The following is a 15,832-nucleotide window of genomic DNA, read 5'->3' on the forward strand; positions in this document are numbered from 1 at the left end:
TTTCAAAATATGTAATTTATTATAACTAATTATAAATTACTAGTGAAAGATTAGGAAAAAAACTTTTATAAACCGAAATATATAAAAACTTAACATCTGATGTATCAAAAATTATTATGTATACTATCTAAGAGAATCTACTAGTTAAGTAAAAGGAATTTAATTTAGTAATTGAAAATGTCAACTACTACCAAAGTTAACAAACAAAAAAAAGAAATAAAAATCTCAACAGTGACCTTTTCCGTCCTTCGTATCTCTCAATTGTAAAAAGAGACCTCCGCGAACCGCCTTGGCTCTTCTAACCAATATCCACCTATAAACTCTTTCGTTTCGAGGGTTTTTTTTTGTTTTGCTGCAATCGGAGAAATTAGGGTTTTCTCGCAGACAATTAAAGGTATCTCTTCTTCGATTTCGGAACCAAACCCGATTCAATTGCTGAATTCTTTACATTATCAGTTCATTTTTTTTTTTTTTTTTGGTATTATCGGTTTGTAATTTGAAGCTATGTCAAACGATTTAGGTTTGGGGCTTGTGAAAGAGGATCACTTGTTTGCTTTCTATCCGAGTCTCATCGTCTTCCGAGACCCTGGAGAGTCACAGTTCCGTGTTAGGGTTAAGCAAGTGTTTCTATAGCGTTGTGTCAGTGGTGGTTTTGTATATCCGCCGCTCGTTACTCGGAGAGATGGAGACCGACTCGCCTTCTATTCCTCACAGCTCGCAAAAATTGGTCATGGAGGTATTGTTTTTTGCTTGTGTTAATGATTCATATGGAAGTTGTTTTTTTTTTTTTTTTTTTGTAGCCCTGATGATTGTGTTTTCATGACTATTGAATGTATTTATCTTATGATATATACGACTGCTTGGAGTTAAAGTTTGGCTTTTGGTTTTAATGTAGAGGCTTGTCTCTGTGGGTGTTCCTGAAAATTGCTGCTCTAAAGATGGCCTAGTGGAATTCGTAAAAGCTAACCCGGCCAGGATTTCAGAGTTGGTCTCTGTTATCTTACCTACAGATGAGGATGTTAAACTGGTATTGGCGCAATCTAGGGAACGGTCTCGGAAGCCTCCTGCGGTGAGTCCTACCATGAAAAAGAGGTTCAGGGAGAGTATGGATATGCTGCAGTGGTTGATGTTCCTGGATGATCCTGATGCTTCTTTGAAGAATCTAGCAAAACTGAATCTTGATCAGCGAGGTGTTTGTGGATCTGTCTGGGGACAGAATGATATAGCATATAGGTGTAGGACATGCGAGAATGACCCAACTTGTGCAATCTGCGTGCCTTGTTTTCTTAATGGGAATCACGACTCTCATGACTATTCCATCATCTACACTGGCGGTGGTTGTTGTGATTGTGGGGATGAGACAGCATGGAAACCAGGGGGTTTCTGTTCAAACCATAAAGGTTCTGAACAGATTCAACCCCTCTCAGAAAATCTAGCAAATTCAGTTGGGCCGGTACTTGATGCCCTTTTTGCTTGTTGGAATAACAAGCTCTTAACTGCAGAAAGTATTGGTCACAAAGGTTCGAAATCCGACGATACTCTTGTGGTACCCCAAAAGATGTCAAACGAGCTGACATTTATAGTGGTTGAAATGCTTCTGGAATTTTCTAAGTCCAGTGAGAGTTTGCTCAGTTTTGTTTCTAGAAGGATTATCTCTTCTAGTGGTTTGTTGAGTATTCTCTTAAAGGCTGAGAGGTTCTTGGACCAAGATGTTATGAAGAAACTACATGACTTGTTCCTCAAACTAATAGGAGATCCAGTCTTCAAGTGCGAATTTGCAAAAGCATTTGTGAGTTACTATCCATTTGTCATAAGTGAAGCGGTTAAGCAGGGTACTGATAATGCATTCAACAAATATCCTCTACTGTCCACATTTTCTGTGCAAGTCCTCACGGTGCCAACTCTAACACCATTTCTGGTCAAGGAAACGAATTTGCTAGCCATGCTTTTGGGATGCCTCAGTGATATCTTTGTTTCTTGTTCTGGGGAGGATGGTGGGCTACAGGTAAGCAGAAGTCTTCTTTTCTCATTGTTTGGTTTAGTGACACTTTCTACTCAGTATTGTAGAATTATAATGGTGATGCGTTTTATTTCCGCTTTCATTGTGCTCCTACTGAAATGTATTTGACGGTTTTCTTTTGTAGGCTACAAAGTTGGATCGGTTGAGTGATACAAGTGAACGTGTCACTGGAGACTTGAAATTTGTTACGAGCCATGCTATAGTTTCTAAGTATGCAACACATGAACAACGGGAGTTATCAAGATCATGGTTGCAACTCTTGACCTTTGCTCAAGGAATGAATCCTCTAAAAAGAGAGACTGGAATCCCTGTTGAAGAAGAAAATGATAACATGCATTTGTTCTTTGTTTTGGGTCATTCTATTGCGGTTATTCATTCTTTATTGGTTAATGGTACGTATTCTGCTGCTAGTGATGGAGAAATAGAGAATGAGAGAACCGCCAAGGAAGAACTTGACAAGTGTGATGAAGATGGAAAACGGTATGCAAAAGTTGGAAGATTGTCACATGAAGATTCGGTATGTACTGCGATGGTAAGCAGCAGCTCCTTTGATAGCTCAATGGCCTCTGAAGTCCACAGAACTGATCCTTTCCATGCCCTGCTTCCTTCTTCTGCCATATGCTTGATACGCGAATGTTTAAAAGTTTTGGAGACATGCTTAGGAAATGATGAAGGTATATCAAATTTCCTGTGCAAGTTTTCTTCTCCTAGCGGCAGAAGCATCCCCGGAAGTAAGATGTCGTGGCCAAGGAGAGACATGTTAAAGGTTGAAACTGGAGTAGGTGTATCTAGTAATCTTGCCAGTTCTAGTAGAGATCCAAGTACTGGCTTATCACCTCTATGCGGCGAAATACAAACAAATCTTAGCTTGGATAACGTTGGTGGACCGAATGGGGTAGTTCAGACAGATGTTACATCTGACTCTAGAGGAGTATCTTACAATTCTGCTGATTTGACAAAGAATGCATCAGGAGTACATATACTTGGTCTGTGTGATTGGCCGGACATTAGCTATGATGTGAGTTCTCAGGCCATATCAGTTCATCTACCATTGCACCGGTTACTTTCTCTGCTCATAGAAAGAGCATTAAGTATATGTTATGGAGTATCTGCATCGCACAATAAAGTCGGTAATAGTCATGAGATCCCACATGCAGACTTCTTCAGCTCTGTGATAGGAGATTTCCATCCTTATGGATTTTCTTCACTCGTTATGGAGCATGTTCTACGGGTTAGGGTCTTCTGTTCCCAGGTTATTGCTGGAATGTGGAAGAAGAATGGGGATTCTGCATTAGTATCTTGTGAGTGGTATCGGTCAGTTCGTTGGTATGTGAGAATACTATTGCTTTATAAAGTGTTGTAATTCATAATTTCCTTGCATGTTTAACTAGATGCAGCTTTTCAAATTGGTAAATTGGTTGTGAAGAGATTACTCGTTTCTCATTCTAGTAGTTTCTATTTACAGGTCAGAACAGGGACTTGAGCATGATCTATTTCTTCTGCAGTGTTGTGGTGCATTAGCTCCCGCAGATTCTTATGTTGATAAACTTCTCAGTCGATTTGGGCTCTCAAGCTATCTGTCACTAAATCCGGATATAACAAATGAGTATGTACCTATTGTTCTCTTGCCGGTGATTGATCTCAGTATATGGTTTTATAGTTCGCTACATTCAAACTGTCAACTTACCTCGTCCAATAGGACTGTCTCTTCATTTAATAGTCCGGTCTACATTCGAATAGAATAAGTATTTTGTCTTTGTTATTCTATTATTTTGTAAATTTTCTCAGTTGGGAATTTATTTAATACTAAATGGTCAGTCCTAATGACTCTCTTGTATCTATAGATTTTACTATTACTTGCCTCATTTTGACATGATTCTTATCATTAATTTCTTTTCAGGTATGAACCAGTTTTGGTCCAGGAAATGCTTGCTCTTCTGATACAGATTCTGAAGGAAAGACGGTTTTGTGGTCTCTCTACTGCTGAAAGTTTGAGAAGAGAGATCATCTTCAAGTTAGCCACTGGAGATTTCACTCATAGTCAATTGGTCAAATCTTTACCCCGTGACTTGTCCAAGTCGGTCGAGCTTCAGGAGGTCTTAGATGACGTGTCAGTCTATTGCAATCCATCCGGCATGAACCAGGTCTTGATGCTTACCCTTATTCTGGCATCAGCTTTAAGTTGACACTCAATGTAAAAAATCACTTGACATTAGTTCGTTGTCAGGGAAAGTATTCACTACGGCCATCTTGTTGGAAGGAATTGGATCTCTACCACCCTCGTTGGAATTCACGAGAACTGCAATCTGCAGAAGAAAGATTTTCGCGTTATTCTGGAGTGTCTGCATTGACCACTCAGCTTCCTAGGTGGAAAATGATCTATCCTCCCCTAAAGGGGCTTGCTAGAATAGGCACTTGTAAAGCCACATTTCAAATCATTTCATCTGCTTTATACTACGCACTAGAGAGTGGTATATCAGCTAAATCACGTGCTCCAGATGGTGTTCTTATAACTGCACTGCACTTACTCTCGTTATCATTGGATATTTGCACTCAGCAGAGGCAATCTAATAGTCAGGATTGTTGCGTAGAAAATTCTATTCCAATTCTCGAATTAGCTGGTCTGGAAATAATTGGTACAGATCAAGGGACTGAAAAACAAAGTTTGTTGTCTCTTCTTGTTTCGCTAATGAGGACTCGTATGGGTGATGGCCTCCATCAATTTCAAGAGGCAGGCAGTTGCAATATTTCGTCCTGGATTGGAAATCTGCTGAAGAAGTTTAGTGCAATCGACTCTGCTTGTATGAATCTATTGCAAAGTCTTGCCCCAGAGGTGGTTGGTCAATCTGGCTTTGATAAAGTCATGTCAGGCTCTACTTCAGATGAGAAGCGCAAGGCTAAAGCTAAAGAGAGGCAAGCTGCTATTATGGTAAGATTCTTTTATTTCAAATCTAGTGCACAAGTTTGACATGGAACTGGTAGCCATTGATGTAGGATCATGCACTTTAACATATGAGGGCTGCTGTTTGCTCCTTGACTTGTCTGGGTCCTGCATGAATCCTGTTAATGTTTCTACCTGTTGACATAGATGCATCTGTGGTAATAGAAGATCTTTGTATAAGATTGTCTGAATTGTTTTTATGCTCATTGTTAAGTTGTTATCTACAGTCAGAATTATATTTCTAGAATATGCTAGTTATGCTTATTTTAACTTGCATGCAGGCAAAAATGAAAGCTGAACAGTCAAAGTTCTTGTCTACCTTGAGTTCCAGCATGGATGATGATGATACAAGATCTGAAACTGAAACAAGTGATTCTGTTATGGAACATGATTCAATTGCTGTCCGTGAAGTTTGCTCCCTCTGCCATGACCCAGATTCCAAAGACCCCGTTTCTTTCTTGATTTTTCTCCAGGTTGGTAGAATGGATAATGCTATAATTTGTGATTGTTAAGGTTAAATAAACATATACTCCGAGGAAGTTTTGTTCTGCATCGTTCTTAATGATGTATTTTTTCCTGCAGAAATCTAAACTATTGAGTTTTGTGGATAGAGGTCCTCCATCTTGGGATCAAGGTCCACAATCTGAAAAGCAGATATCTGTGGATGGAGTTCCTGATCTCTTGAGAATGAATGCTTCTTCAGATAGTTTTGGAATAAGTTCTCCGCACGCGCTGCAACTGTCAGGTGATGCTACCTCTGAGTCTGCTACGGATTCTGTGTTTGAATCTATAAAAGCCCGGCTTATAGGTAATGGTCAGACAGAGAAGAGGTCTAGCGATGGGAGGGGAAAAGACGAATCTAACAGGGAATCATTGGAGATAACCATGTATCAAACTGTTCGCAAAAAAATTAAAGACATGATAAATCAAAGCCTTACACGTGTAGATCATCGACACCATGAAGCTGAAAATAGTTCGGAGAAAAATTCTGTTGGTGGTCCATCTACTTTACAAGTTAGATTTCCTGAGATTCGATCAAGAAAGACTCCCAGGCGTCCTGATGCTGGTTCAGATGGGTTTCACCCTACCGACTGCGATGGAGTTTATTTTTCATCATGTGGACATGCTGTGCATCAAAGCTGTCTTGAACGATATTTAAAATCCTTAAAGGAAAGGTGAGCCATGTTTGACTTCTTTGGGGTCGTATGTGAAACAAATATCTTAATTAATCAGCATGTAGCTAGGTGAATTTATTTTCTCTTAAAGTTGATATGTCCTCTTTACCTGCTCGGCATAATTGAATTGATTATTTTCCATCCTTTATTTACAGTTATGATATTTACGTCACGTTTAAAAGCTTTTTTCTATGTTTGGATGTTGTAGGTCTGGCAGAAGAAATGTCTTTGAAGGTGCACATATTGTGGACCTAGACCTGGTATTTGTGTTTTTAATTTAGAGATGTTTTTCTGGTGCTTTAATGTACTCCTTCTGAAGCTTAAACATTGTTTCTTCTGTCAGGGAGAATTTCTCTGTCCTGCATGCCGCCGGCTTGCCAATTCCGTATTACCTGCATGTCCTGGAGATTTATGTTCTGTCTCAAAGCTTCAAGATAGTCCACCTACTAAGTTAAGTAGATTAGATTCCCAGAAACCTTCTCTTAGGTTCTCCGAAGCGTTGTGTCTACTCCGATCTGCTGCTGAAGAGATCGAAGATGGTGATAGCGGCAAAACAGGTTCTCTGCAGGGAGATGGACCAAGAAGGAAAGATCTTGATTCTATCTCTAACAAGCTCTGGGATTTCTATCATTCCAAGCAACAGGAAAAACTTTCAGAAACTCCGTGGCTACCACAGTCAATCTACATGTGGGACACCCTTAAGTACTCTCTTATTTCGATGGAAATTATCACTCGTTGTGCGAAGAATTCAATGCTTCCTGTCTATAGTATTGACTCCTTGTATGAAGAGTTTAGAACCTCTACAGGGACTGTTTTGTCGGTCTTATTACGAGTAGTACAGAGCACCAGAACAAAGAATGCTATTCATGTTCGTCAGAGATTTATGGGTATGAAGCATCTTGCAGAGTCTATATGCTCTGGAATTTCAAGTAGTTCTTCGAGCAGCATATTTGGAAGTGAAGGTACTTTTTCTCATACTCAGAGAGAATAAATGACATGGAAATGTCTGTCGACATGGCCTCTGTATTTTCACTTAAACATTAGTTGGGATTAAATTGGATCAATTTTAGTCAGATCTAGAAATTCCCAAATATTAATGAAATAGTTGCTAACTGTAGATGTTTCTCGACAACATCTGAAACTATTTGCCATCTTTTCAGGCACCACAGGTTCATTGAAGAATATAAACATGCTCTGGAATCGAGCATCTGATCCAGTTCTTGCCCATGACCCATTTTCATCACTGATGTGGGCTCTCTTTTGTCTCCCTTCTCCTTTTCTCACATGCGAGGAATCTCTATTATCACTTGTGCATATTTTCCACAGTGTCTCTCTTGTTCAGGTATGTCACATTGTTCTCTGTGTATATATATATATATACTAGTCATAATTTTGCCTCTTTAGACTCACATTTCCTAATCTTGTTGTCTTTGGTGCAGACTGTAATTGCTTATTGTTCATGTCGCCTAAGTGACTTGAGTGAATTAAATTTTGAGGAGAAACTGCTTAATGACATCTCCAACGCTTTGAGAGAATCAGGTGGTTGGGAGTATTTCATGTCCAACAATATGGACTTATCATGTGATATAAAAGACACAATCCGTAAATATAGTCTCCCTTTCTTGAGGAGATGTGCATTGTTGTGGAAGCTACTGAAATCTACTCCTGGGAAGTTGCATGAAGACGCAGATATGTTTGATTTGCCATCTGACTCCGCCGGCGACAATATGGATTTCATGTACGGTCCCCAATCTGAGCTGAATCATGTGCTAGAACTGGAGAAAATGTTTAAGATTCCGCCTGTAGATACCATTCTGAACGATGAACGTCTCCGCTCTTCAACTCAAACATGGCTCAAGCATTTTCAGCGGGAATACAAAATCAACAGAGTTCAAAGGCCCCTTTGCATCACCCCTGTAGTTTCTTTCCAGCTAATGAAATTACCCAATCTTTACCAGGAACTACTGCAAAGGTTTGCAGCGACATCTCTCTCTGGTTTTTGCATGAGCTGTTTCCCATTCGAAGACATTGTCCCTAATCTAGAAGCCATGTTTTCTTTTTTTAGGTGTGTAAAAAAATCTTGCAGCAGTTGCGCCAAAGTGATCGAAGAACCTGCATTATGTCTTCTGTGTGGAAGATTGTGTTCTCCAATATGGAGGCCTTGTTGCAGGTATTTGCTTTTACTTCCACTAGTCTCCAAATATCGTTTTGCTTGACGTTTTTAGTGTTATAAAAAACAATTAGTGATGTCCGAACATACGTTTTCAGAGAAAGTGGTTGTCAGACTCATGCAATCACCTGTGGTGCTGGTACTGGTGTATACCTTCTAATAAGGGTATGACCTCTCCCTCTCTTGTAGATATAGCTTCTCTCTTTTACTTTATATATTACTTGTATGTAAGGTGTGTGCATCATTATTGGGCTATTAATTGACTAGTCTTCATTTTTCGATAGCGGACCACAATTTTGCTACAAAGATTTGCAAGACAATCACCTTGGCCATCTCTTTACTTGGATACGTTTGGAGAAGAGGTAAACCTACAAAAAGATTTGTTTATATCTACCTTTACATTTGATGGGTATGATCTTGTTGATTCGAATGTTTTCGTGCAATGGACATTTGATTATTTGTTCCAGGATATCGAGATGAAGAGAGGGAGACGACTATACCTGAATGAAGAACGTTATGCTGCTTTAACTTACATGGTAAATGTTTTTTTCTCAATAATCAAAAGAATGAGCTTTTGTTTGTATGGTAATAAATTATATTTTGCTTTGTGAACTCTTCTTTCCCTAGGTTGGTTCTCATGGACTCGATCACAGTTCAAAAGTTCTCAACCAAACCACAATTGGAACCTTCTTTGTTTAAACTGTCTGGCGCCTCTTTCTCAGACTTTCTCCTCTGTGAGATGATATGCATATGTTGCTTTGAAATCATAATCAGTTAAAGATTCTAAAAGATTTGAGAGCTTTTCTGATTCTGATGATCTTTTAATTAAATTTTATGCTACTTGGGTTGATTTCTTTACTTGTGGATATTATTAGATCATGTTTGTAAATAGAGTATTATATTTGCAGTTGCCTATGTTTTTTTAATTAATCCAAAACGAATATGTTGTGTTCTGATATTAGGCTCAAAAAAAAAAAAAAAGATATTAGGCTCTTCGATGTCTGAAGATGAAGAAATGTAACCATGTAAAACAATCATTTATACTCAAAAACCCTTAAAAAGTACAAAAGAATATTACCAGTTCTAATCTCTCTCTTAAACTAGTTTCTGCACAATTATCATTTCCAACCATGTATGAGTGAACAAATAAAATTAAACTACTTCGAGTGTACCACCTACCTATTATTTCTAGTTCCGGTGTTTAGATGACCCAACCCAACAGCTTGAGGCTGTTATGAGGAAGAGAATGAAAATGTTTTTTCATCACACTATTCTTCCCAGCAAAGCTTCAATTCTTCTTGGAACGTTACTGGTTTCTTCACATGATCTCTATATCAATGACAATGAAATTTCAGACTAGTAACTCATATTAGTGACGTAGAGAAATTATTTTCAAATTTTCACTCACAGGTTTGTAAACTGATGTATGCACACGATGAAGACGATTTTTGCAAACAGAGAAGAAGGGTCCTACACAGGCTTGTCTTCCTCAGATGCTAACTCAGATGTCTCCGTTTCATCATCCGGCTGCTTCTCTTTTGCAGTTGTAAACTCAAGCTGTCTTGATTTTATCACAGCTGTTCTTTTAGCTCTTAACCGGTATGGCGGAGATACATTGAAAACATTCCCATTTGACTCCAGTTTTTCATCATCCCTGCAATCATCAGTTGTCTCCAGCATCAAGCTTTCTCCCCCAGCTGGAGAAATATCTGAGCTATCTTTACTTTCTTCTTTGTGATCAGCTTCCTTAACTCCAACACTAACAACATCATCATCTGTTTTCGCAGCCAAAACAACTTTTCGCCTTTTCCTAAAGATAGAAGGTGTGTTTGGAAAAGTCCTAGCAGCTTGTCTCAAGAAAGATTCAGGACTTCTTGTTGCAGCTAAACCACTGTCTTTATTACACGGTGGAGTAATTAAGCCGACTGGTGATTCAGCAACGACTGGTGATTCAGCAACAGGACTGCAACCACATTCATATCTGTACATACGTTGTAGATCCGCTTCTGATGGAAAGTAATAGTCGAGTGGAGACTTATAGTACAAATTCCCATGCTTTGGAGTTCCAAACACATTTTCTTCTTTTCTCTGGATTGATCTCTCATAATAAGCTTTTGAGTTGATTCTGACATCCTCTGGAACTGGTTCCAGATTAGGCAACTGAGGCTTGTACTCAACAGGAGAGCGAGCATACTCATTGACACTGATTCTTCGTGTAGCAGCTACTTCTTCAAGCAGAGCTGAAGAAGCGTCAAAATGATCTCTTCCAACTTCATTTGAATCTGTATCTCCTGAAGAAGTTTGGGTAACAGAATCAGAATCCTTGAAAGGTTTAGTTCCACTAGACTGCTTGGAATCTCTGTCTCCATCAGCATTATCATTCAGAAGGCAGAACTTGGTTGCTGTTGGTGGCAAGTTACCAGTTGCTAAATAGAACTCCAACTTTTTCTTCAGAGAACTGTTCCAATGGTTCTTTATGGCGTTATCAGTCCTGCATATAGTAGGTAGAAATCAGAAGCAATAACTGTATGAGATGTTCAAAAATGTCAATTGACTTTATTTCTTATAAGAACATTTTTAACTATGTTCAACAAGAAATTATACCTTCCTGGTAAAACCTTAGCAATTTCCGCCCATTTGTTTCCATACACTCGGTGAGCATTCATGAGAGCTGATTCTTCTTCTACGGTCCAAGCATCCTTTCTAATATCAGGATTTAAATGGTTGTGCCACCTGTAATCATAAACATATTGAGGCTTCCAAAAGCAAAGGAGGCATGGACTCTTTTCTTTAGATGGTTCATATTCTAATCTTTATTACCTTTCTCGACATTGTTTCCCGATACGACCTGGTAAAGACTTCGCGATAACAGACCATTTGGCAGGTCCATATTTTTGCACAAGTTCAACGATTTTATCATCCTCCTACAAATGACAAAAGAAAGAAAAAATTTAGAGGTAGCAATCAAAAGAAGAAAAAAAAGTTTCAGAACATGAAAAAGAAAAGAGAACCTCTTTAGTCCAAGGTCCTTTGATAAGTTCTGGATTAAGAACTTTCTGCCACCGGTGCAAGCATTGGACTTCTGTTCTATCTGGGAAAAATTCCGCTGTAAAATGAAATACAAAAAAAATCAAACATCCAGAAGAATGACCGAAACCAGCTACTATTAACCTTGCAGAGGCAAAAACAAAATTACGGTTCTCTTGCAAAGTGCACAGCAGAGATTACGTTTTCTGAATGAGAGAGTTTTGTGAGATTCTCAGCAGATTTAATATACGAGTTTAGTTCCTGAACGTTCAAGTAAATACCTCTAGACAAGAGTTCAGTTCCCGAAAACAAAATTTACAAATTATCCAAAGAGGTTCATCATTAGAAGACAAATAATCTTATTGAACGTGATGCAACAACGATGCTACTACTTTTACAGGAAACAGATTCAAGAAAAGAAATTTACCTATTTTTTTCCACCTCTTCCCCTTATACTTGTCAACTGCTCGCCTAAGTGTCTCATCCTGAATAGTGATAGAAACCAATTACATGCCACAATAAGGCTAGTCTCATCTTTCATTTAAGTAAACAGTAATCCATATACATATAAGATACATTACAGAATGAGATCGCTCTGCACATCAGTTAAATTATGAAACCGACAACCAGGAAATAAGAAAAAACAAAAGGAACCACTAACCTCCTCTGGAGTCCAACCACCTTTTGCTCGTCTCATAGGCCCACTAGTCCTCCTGCAAGATTCGAGAATGAGTTAGGATGCGGAACTCAGAGAAGGAAGTTGAAACGGAAGAGATAATAAAAGTACCGAGGAGTTGGAGATGCTGTGGCAGGAGTAGCGATTTCAGGTGACTTGAGGAAGAAACAGCCACTTCCTTCGGATGCAGAAGAGCAAGGAGCAGCTAATGGTTGCTTATTCTCCATACATTGAATCTCACTTACTTCCTCCTAAAGATCACCCATTAAAAATCACCAAATTCTCAGAATTATCGTTAAAGAAAAAAACATTGGGATTGAACACGAAACGAAGAAGAAGAACGGATCTTTATCAACCAATCAATCGGAAATCACAAAACCCTAGAAACCCCCATGGCCGCAAAACAGAAGCCAGATCTAATAAATCACTAAGAAAAACACAAGTCGATTCTTTTCCAGCTATTAAGAAAATTAGGGTTTATAGCAATTCTAAACAAATAAGACCTCCGTGTTCCGATTCAGAGAAAGCCATGAACTCACACCACAGTAGAAGAAGATTACAATCTGATCACAAGAAATGTGAAGCCCTAATCAGATTCAAGGGGAAAAAAAAAACTGACCTTTACCGGTGAACAAGCCGCAGGAATCGAACTGAAGCTCATCGAGATGGGCGAATTCGTGAGGAAGACGAAGAAGAAGAGGAAAAGGGTAACGTTAGAAGAAAAAAAAAATGAAAACTTTATTCGAAAAAAACTTTGCCCGTTGAACGAAAGAGAGAGAGAAGAGAGAAGAGAGACGAGAGGAGAGAATGAGAGACCAATGGAAACAAAAAAACGCAAAAAAAAAAAAAAAAAAAAAAAAAGGTTAAAATGTAACGAATACTTCTTCCGCCGACGTAACTGTTAATCGCCGTTAAATTAAACCGGCCGGTTGATTCCAAACCGACTCAAATGTGACTAGTCAATTTTTCGAATTTAAGATAAATATTTTATTTCTCGGTTAAATTTGGCTGGCTTTTAGACTATTTTTTTTCCAAAATTAAAAACGAAAACAGCCGGTTATCTTAAAACCAAACTATAACCGTAAACTGGCAACAAAAGAGATTTAACGGACGTCAAAAGTAGAAGAAGAAGGGTTAGCGTTGCAGAAGTTTCAACCTCAAACGGCACTATTAGGCTAATTGCGTTGCGTTGACCATCGCACACGTCGGCAATGCAGTGGCTCTCGATTATTTTGAACCGTCGGATCATTACGATACCACTCATCCTGGTGGATTTTAAAGCGAGAGCCGTTGATGTATATGCTGTTTGGTCATACAGAATAGAAGGTTAAGAAATGTATTTACAAAGATAGATATAATGGAAATGGTTAGGGTATTACTACTTAGCTTATACTTGATTTATAATTATATATTGAAGACACTCTGTTTTGAATGAGCACATGAGACCTTGGGGTTTTATATCAGTAGTGTAACAAGAACATCCTCACCGACTCCAAGAACTTTCAGTTGACCGGTGGTGATGACATTTAATCCATCGAACAACTGTAAGAACAAAATATCATGTCATGCCATTTGAAAACTACTTTGAGCGGACAACGTTCTTCTTTATGATGATGGCAGAATGGTCTAGTCATGGTATCGTTGTGAAGAATATGAATGTCCGACCTATAAGTCATGACAATATGACCAGGTTTCAGCATATATGGGTCTCCACTAAGCAAGCAATCAACATGGAGAGTGGTGCAACAGTCATCGCACGCATAGAACCCACCTTTTCTTGAGTATACTACTTTTCTTTCACATACCTCACACCAGTCGATTTGGTTACTTCCCTCTTTCCCTTCCCGAAATGTTAGGAAATGTTTGTCATGTTTATACTTTGCCTTGTATGGTAAGGTTGCACACCTGAAACATATTATATATTTGCATTCGATGCAATTTAGTTTCCTGATATAATTATGTCCATCACCATCTTCTTGGCAGATTTGACAAACTACCGCATCTTCTTCTTCTGGCTTTAAAGCTAGGAATAAGGGATGCTTGTGGCCTTGATATTCAAATGGTTCCGAGACCGAGGCACAACGCATATCAAGTGTGAAACCCTGATTATCATAGAGAAAACCACAACTGTAACGCCTACAAGCACGACAGTCGATGTAATTCTCTCCTCTGTAATAACCATACCCCTTGCTGACAACCTCAAGCGTAAGTGGGTGAGGATGCAACGCATGGTGTTTCTTTCTAGGGGCATTTGCGCATGCTTCGTGTAAGATGAAGTCACATTGATCCATACATGAATAGTAAGTACCCTCATAGATTGGAAGGATGCAAGCTTGACAAAACTTGCTTTCATCGTAAATTCTAGTCATGACCTCGAGTCTTAGATGATGATCATGAGAAAAATGGAGTATTATCCCATCAGCTATTATCTCATATGGCTCAACATGTACTTCAAGTTCTTCAGGTACTTCCTCAAGATCTTCTCCATCCCACACGTCTTTTCGCAATGCACATCTTGTATGAACAAAATAATCACCACACTTATTGCAAGAGTACGCACCATAATGATTGTCAACCTCTTGACGACAGACTCCGCAATTCCATTTTCCGGATGGAAGAGAAGATGTAAAAGAGATACGGTGGTGGTGGCGACATATTTTAATGACATGCGGGAAATAAACACAATCTTGATGGACTACAAAGTCACATCGAACACAGACATAGGTAAGAATAGGTTCTTTGATCAAGCCGCAAACATTGCAAGGTAAGAAAGCTTGTCTAGGGAAAAATGTGAGAGGGTGGGGATGTCTCTTTGTGTGGTCTATAACAAAAGGGACTTGTTTCATGGCACAAACGGGATGCATACTCAAGTTGTAAGTAGGAGAATGATAAATCATGTCTTGGAAACTTATATCACAACAGATACAATTCACAAGGGCAAAGGGAGAAGTACAAAGTCGGAGAGATTGAAAAGGATAAGAAGGGTGTTTGATTTCAAGAGGAGACTCGACGCATTCTTTGTGGAACTTTCTCTCACATGTGAGACAGAAATAGTAACTTGTGCCAAGATTTGAGATTTTGCAAGCAGTACAACAGAAGTCGTTACCGTTAGGTTCTTTATTGTTGCACCAAAAGAGAGGGACAACAGGGAGCTTACAGATAAGACCGTGTTTGTAAGAACCAAGCATATATTGGACTTGCTGATCAGCGCTAGGGAAGTCACGGGGGATTAACCTCCGGATTCTTCAACTTGTGAGTTTTGACACGTAAGAGGGGACAGAGGAAAAGAGGTATGTCTTCACCGGAGGTGGTGGCCGTTAAGGTACTGTATGAGAAAAACGTTTTGCCATCAATTTCTTCCTCAATAAAGCCACCTACTGAATTCATGGCTTCCATCAATCACAGAAACTATGTGAATTATGACCTTTATTGGATTTGATTAGTAAAATCTTTCTAACTAAAAAAGTTTCATAGCCTTTCTGAGTTCTTTTATATACTCTCTCGCACGATCTATTTAGACATAATAATTGTTCCCTTTTAAAAACAGAACAAAATATTGTTATATTTAATACAGCAAAATACAGCTAACTTGTATACAAAACTAAGGTAACGCCTTGAATTCAAAACTTAGGTTTCCCAAATAACGTGCATACTGACGTAGTAGTGGTCGTTTATTAACTTATGCGCGTCTATACACTATTAGGTAGCTGATTTCTTCGCAAGGTTTATTCAAGGTTAATACGTTAATCTCACATTAATTATACTAGGAAAGCGACCCGTGCGTTGCCGCACGGGGAGGTGAAATCCTAAATTGAAATTTAAC

The 15,832-nt window shown here is 38.8% G+C and overlaps 3 protein-coding genes across 3 annotated transcripts; 1 reads left to right on the forward strand and 2 right to left on the reverse strand.

The window, feature by feature from the left end:
* Positions 1-173: 173 nt before the first annotated feature.
* Positions 174-9,213, forward strand: LOC104734233 (E3 ubiquitin-protein ligase PRT6). Its single transcript, XM_087506276.1, has 18 exons — positions 174-394; positions 521-736; positions 896-2,005; positions 2,145-3,346; positions 3,486-3,626; positions 3,921-4,164; positions 4,248-4,949; positions 5,243-5,434; positions 5,544-6,136; positions 6,345-6,396; positions 6,480-7,098; positions 7,297-7,478; positions 7,576-8,108; positions 8,202-8,306; positions 8,405-8,471; positions 8,591-8,668; positions 8,774-8,842; positions 8,934-9,213. The coding sequence occupies exons 2-18, from the start codon at positions 683-685 to the stop codon at positions 9,003-9,005; spliced, it is 6,015 nt and encodes a 2,004-aa protein (XP_087362402.1). The 5' UTR covers positions 174-394; positions 521-682; the 3' UTR covers positions 9,006-9,213.
* Positions 9,214-9,322: 109 nt separating this feature from the next.
* Positions 9,323-12,863, reverse strand: LOC104768396 (transcription factor MYB3R-5). The gene is made up of 9 exons (XM_010492349.3): positions 12,629-12,863; positions 12,121-12,260; positions 11,995-12,046; positions 11,761-11,818; positions 11,318-11,412; positions 11,127-11,230; positions 10,911-11,039; positions 9,715-10,797; positions 9,323-9,635 (listed from the first exon to the last, which is right to left on the reverse strand). Exons 1-8 carry the CDS (start codon positions 12,668-12,670, stop codon positions 9,777-9,779), a joined length of 1,641 nt encoding a protein of 546 aa, XP_010490651.1. The 5' UTR covers positions 12,671-12,863; the 3' UTR covers positions 9,323-9,635; positions 9,715-9,776.
* A 624-nt stretch (positions 12,864-13,487) lies between these two features.
* LOC104772090 (uncharacterized) lies at positions 13,488-15,433 on the reverse strand. Its single transcript, XM_087506277.1, has one exon. The coding sequence runs from the start codon at positions 15,195-15,197 to the stop codon at positions 13,536-13,538; it is 1,662 nt and encodes a 553-aa protein (XP_087362403.1). The 5' UTR covers positions 15,198-15,433; the 3' UTR covers positions 13,488-13,535.
* Positions 15,434-15,832: the final 399 nt, after the last annotated feature.

Source organism: Camelina sativa, chromosome 20 (assembly GCF_030686135.1).
Source record: "Camelina sativa cultivar CO46 ecotype springtype chromosome 20, ASM3068613v1".
In the NCBI taxonomy this organism is placed as follows: Eukaryota; Viridiplantae; Streptophyta; class Magnoliopsida; order Brassicales; family Brassicaceae; genus Camelina; species Camelina sativa.